General features: G+C 39.0%; 1 protein-coding gene across 1 annotated transcript in view; it reads right to left on the bottom strand.

Annotated features, from left to right (window-relative positions):
- Window positions 1–654: 654 nt before the first annotated feature.
- Window positions 655–5,000, bottom strand: part of LOC137974715 (ubiquitin carboxyl-terminal hydrolase 30-like) — a 16,091-nt gene continuing 11,745 nt past the window's right edge. Inside the window, exon 12 of the mRNA XM_068821658.1 lies at window positions 655–3,420. Coding sequence (XP_068677759.1) covers window positions 3,180–3,420 — 241 coding nt within the window. The 3' untranslated portion in view covers window positions 655–3,179. The remainder of the gene's footprint in view (window positions 3,421–5,000) is intronic.

The raw sequence follows: 5,000 nt of genomic DNA, 5'->3' as shown, positions 1-5,000 counted from the left end.
CACTTCAATAATCCGAGATTAGTTGTTATATCAAGCTAGTTGCCTACTTGAATTTTCCGATCAAAGGAGAACCAGCCACGTGCCATGGATCAACTCCCAGGGACTCAACTTTCGACTCGCACGTGATCAGGTTTTGCACTTTGAAACCGTGGTAAATTTGTGTGTCAGCCCGCGTAAAGAAAAGAACGTTTTTCTGCTGCTATGGCAGCTAAACGCTTTCAAACGATTTGCTCTATTTTTGAGTTGGGACGTGGGGATGGAGTTCCAGGTGTTGTGACTGTCCTTTCTGAGTGTCTAGGTGGCCATGGGTGGGTATAGCAGGTCCACATCAGTTGAAAAGCTACCAAAATTTCAATCTGCTCAAACAAATACATACCAAACACTTAATGGCGTCATTTATGTATTTCTTTAGTGACATGCTCCATGATGAATGTGCTTCCCCTCGCCATGACAATCATAACTGGAGCAGGAGGATCTCTGGCTCTAACTGGTCTGATCATTGGCTGCGTGGGAAGTTGTCGCATCAAGAGCAAGGTTATCATTTCATGCTTTATTTTTAAAAAAATGTGAGCATCAAAAACTACTTCTTTCCAATTTAATTAAACATTATTATTTAATTTCATTTTTTTCAGGCTTTGGCCCGATCAGGTAAAAACAATCTTTTGATTCATTAAAAAAACTACAATTAGCCCTATATACTTGATTTCACCTTGGTTATACATCTTTTTGCAGGTTAGAAGCTTGTCCGTGGAAAGGACGAGAGGAATGTGGAATTATCATTTGAAAATAATGAATTAGAAAAATATCGTTACAGTTTAAATCAATTTAAACATTGTGAGAAAGAAATGTACTAGTTTTGAAAAATCTGAACCAGATTCATGCAGCACTACTTTTCATAGACTACGTTGTTATCCACAAAAAAAAAGAAAATATTGTGGATTTTAAATTCAATAGGACTTGAACTACAAAGTATACACCGACATTTAAAAATAGTGTTCAAAAAAGTAAAAGTTCTATGTGATGGCTGTTTTTTCATGTCTGCAACGAGCCAGTATCATGCGGTTTCCAATACAGTAGTTCTGAAGTAGTTGCAAGGCTTGGTTCTTTATGGAAGTTGTTCTCCAACACTGAATACCTCATTTTTCACAGCACCATTTGTCCAACAACAGGATCCCATAACCAGGAACCTGGAACCTAAAACTCCATTACCAGATGCACTCTCTTCTCATCCTCCACCTCTGAAATGACGATTATCGACAATTCCTAAGTTTCTCTAAATTGCCTATTATCGTCAGTTTAGGGCACTTAGCGCTTGATAGAGATTATGGGAAATGAATATCTATTTTAAAAATCCAGACCCTAATGCCTAAACTTGCTGGACTCGAACTTAGGAATGGACTTAACTGATTAGAGTGTATTGTGAAGTGCTATTTTTCTACCCCATATGAACCATGTGAGCGTTAGCCCTACTGATGGAAATGGGCCCACACAAGGACAGAGAAAAAATCTGACCAGGGTGGAAATTGAACCCACGACCTTCGGGTTAGAAGACCTCTGCACGGTCAACGTTTGCAATGAATAACCATTTCACTTAACCACTAGACTACCGCACCGCTAACTGCCAGATCGTTAATGTTTTTAATATGTCAATATTTTTTTTCCGAATGCGCTGTAAACGTGTATTACCGGGTATCACCCGCTAAGAAACAAGCTTAAACAGGAGAAAATGTCAGTTACCAAACCTCAAGAGAAAGCTAACCATTTTAAAATCAAGCACTAGACTTAACCACCATTTAACAATGATTTTATGTATACTAATTAGTGTTGGTATATAATCGGTGCAATTGTCAGCTGGTTGATCTTTAGTTGTTAAGCGGATAAAAACAGTTCCTTCACAGTGGTTGTTTCGGGTTCAAATCCCGTCCACTGAGGGTTGCAACTTTTACTTTTTTTCTTTTCATCTGCTACCACAAGTCCTGGGACAGAGTAATCAAAATTGACGATAACAGTCAATTCAGAGAAAATTAGGAATTGTCGATAATCGTCATTTCAGAGGTTGAGGATATGTTGGCAATCTCAACCCCAGAGCTCTTCTCTTTGGCGCATGCATGCGCAGCCATTGGCGACGAAAATGTACTAAATGGCACTAAGTCTTTCACAGATCAAGCTATTTTAAGACGAGTTCTTAAATAAGATTTGTCTTGCACCAGCGACCTTTCTCAATCCCATGGGGCATAATTCCTCACGCAAAACTCGTGATTAGCTGGAAAGGTCTGATTTCGCGGGAAACTCAATCTAAAAATAACTCGTTTCGTAAAAACGCCGTTCAACAAATACAATAAAGTTGTACACTCCTAGTCATGTTCTCCTGGAGGGATTCAGTGACTTAAACTTGCGCTTTCTCAAAAATTAAAGAAAGTTGTTTGACTTTAAGCTCATTGCAGATATCGTGCAGATATCGTGTTTGTATAACGTCATCCATTGACAAAGATGACACTAAGCCCCTCTTCAAGTCTCTGACATTTTGGGAAGGCAATGTCCTTTAATTTGATTTAACCCTTTTGCTGCATTTTACAGTGCGACGCGTCTTACCGTGGCCACGTAACAAAGTTTTTTTAAAACAGTCACCCCTCCTTGTAAAGTTTTCACGGTTGTAAGTTGAACACCGTTGCATGGGTTGTTGAGTTGACGTATTTACACGAAGTTGTCAAATGTGAAAGTTTGTTGGGTGGCCACGGTAAGGCGCGTTGCACTGTAAGTACTGTTTAATAAACGAGCAGGAATGTCGTATCAATTTTTTAAGCTTATGCACGTGACGTTTTATCGGTTTTCGCGCGTGAATTAATGAATTTTTGAGAGCTACAAGCAATTGCAAAAAGAGTTGAAACACTTACTGTTGATAACCGTACAATGCGTGTCATTCAAGTCAGCGCATCCTCAACCCCCCTTCCTCCCCAAGCAAAGTTGTTTCCATTTCCACTTGGCACTCAAACTAAAGGGTGTCAACATTGAAGAAGGGGGGAGGGGAGGGAGGGGCGTTCGGACTTTTCTTATGAACTGGAAGAGGGGTTTTAGGAAGAAGAGGTGAATTTTCGATTCATTGTCTCAACCTTTTTGAAATTCCTTGTAGAATAAACACGGTGATGTTGCTGACCAAACCGCACTTGAAAAAAAACCTGTTACACATTTTCCCCAGATGTGATGCCATCATTCCATCTACCAGTTCTTTCATAGAAAAGCATATAAGCACAACTTGATAAGACTTGGTCTCTTGTCGAGGTTTCAACAAGTTCGTCCGATGTGTATAGCCATTTTGATGCTTGCTCTGTTACATATCGGCGATATGTGATGTAATGTCCATCATCAACGCTTCCCATATGCACAACCACGGCCATTAGTTTGTAAATTGCTCGACTAGAGCTACAAAAATCACATAAAATAAATGCCATGTCAATGAAGTTTAAAGAAGTCATTTCCTTCCTATCTCTGCCCACGGGCACGGTAATGCTCAGAGAGTTTTTGTGTGTGGTTTAGCAGCTCTCGTAACGTATAACCAAAAACAGAAGACTAAGCAATTGAAACAATGACTTAAAACTTAAAAACATTGAATAGAAGCTGCTTACAAGATCAAACAACAGCAAGTTTCGAGAGCTGCTATTTTTGTTTTTGTTTTTGACACCGAATCCACTTACATACAAAAGTTATTATTATTAGACAAGAGCCTTGGAAACAGAATTCTCAAACTCATTAATAATTCATAACTCGAGTCCACCAATCAACAGCTGTATGCCACATCACGTGGATGCGTTTGGATACCCAATGAAATCTTTAAAGATTTGGATGAGTCGATCTGGAAAAAAATGTCTACTAATTCCAGAAAAAAAAAAATTGTGACATGAATAAAATTATAACTACACAAGGTCTCACTTAAACAACAATTATTTACACGCTTTAAGCCGCAAACAATACTCTTAAAGGCGCGTTTACACGACAGAGGAAAAATGGCACGGGTCCGATAAAAAGTGGAACGATTCCATTCACTTTTGTAAAGAAATAGTGAACTTTTATCCGTTCCGCTACGGGACCATAGGCGGCTATGGCCCATTAGCGGAACGGATAAAAGTTCACTGTTTCTTTACAAAAGTGAATGGGATCATTCCACTTTTTATTGGAACCATGCCATTTTTCCTCTGTCGTGTAAACACGCCTTAAGTGTCCGAGAGGGATATCGTCCACCCGACTTATTCTCAAACGCCTGCACGAACTTGTATAGCTAGTAGTTTAGACTTTTGGCATTCATGTTTTCAATGCTTTGAGTCAACTCTTGCACATCCACATTAACGTCTTCACCTTTGAACAGTCCGCCTGGCTCAATAGTTTGAATATTGAGCACTCTTTGCTCTTGGCATTCTCGAAAAATCTATTACACCCATTTGTTCTTGTAAACCGTAGATTTCGGAAAAGAAATGATAACACACTCATTTTTATCTTCGAAAGTTTTGCCAAAACCTTGAACTTGACTCATCCACGTCGCACAAACAACTGATTATGGTAAACACTAAACTCCCAAATGACACATTCCATCCAAATCGTTTTTATCACATATAGCTATTATTTAATGAACGAAACGACACAACAATGATAAATAACAACAGTCGGCAACTCGTTTGAGAAGCTATACCAAAAACTCGTGCTTCGTACCTCATCGGGATATCTAGACAACTCGAAACAACAAAAGCACTCGGCTTTCGGCGTCGTGCTTTCATCTGTTCCTCGGTGTCTGGTTAGTTAGTTAGTTAGTTAGTTAGTTAGTTAGTTAGTTAGTTAGTTAGTTAGTTCGTTCGTTCGTTCGTTCGTTCGTTCGTTCGTTCGTTCGTTCGTTCGTTCGTTCGTTCGTTCGTTAGTTAGTTAGTTAGTTAGTTAGTTAGTTAGTTAGTTAGTTAGTAAGTAAGTAAGTAAGTAAGTAAGTAAGTAAGTATGGTTTACTCAACTACAATGGC

Source organism: Montipora foliosa, chromosome 11 (assembly GCF_036669935.1).
Source record: "Montipora foliosa isolate CH-2021 chromosome 11, ASM3666993v2, whole genome shotgun sequence".
Lineage (NCBI taxonomy): Eukaryota > Metazoa > Cnidaria > Anthozoa > Scleractinia > Acroporidae > Montipora > Montipora foliosa.
Note: the sequence above shows the minus strand (reverse complement) of the source record. Positions and strands in the feature narration are given on the sequence as shown.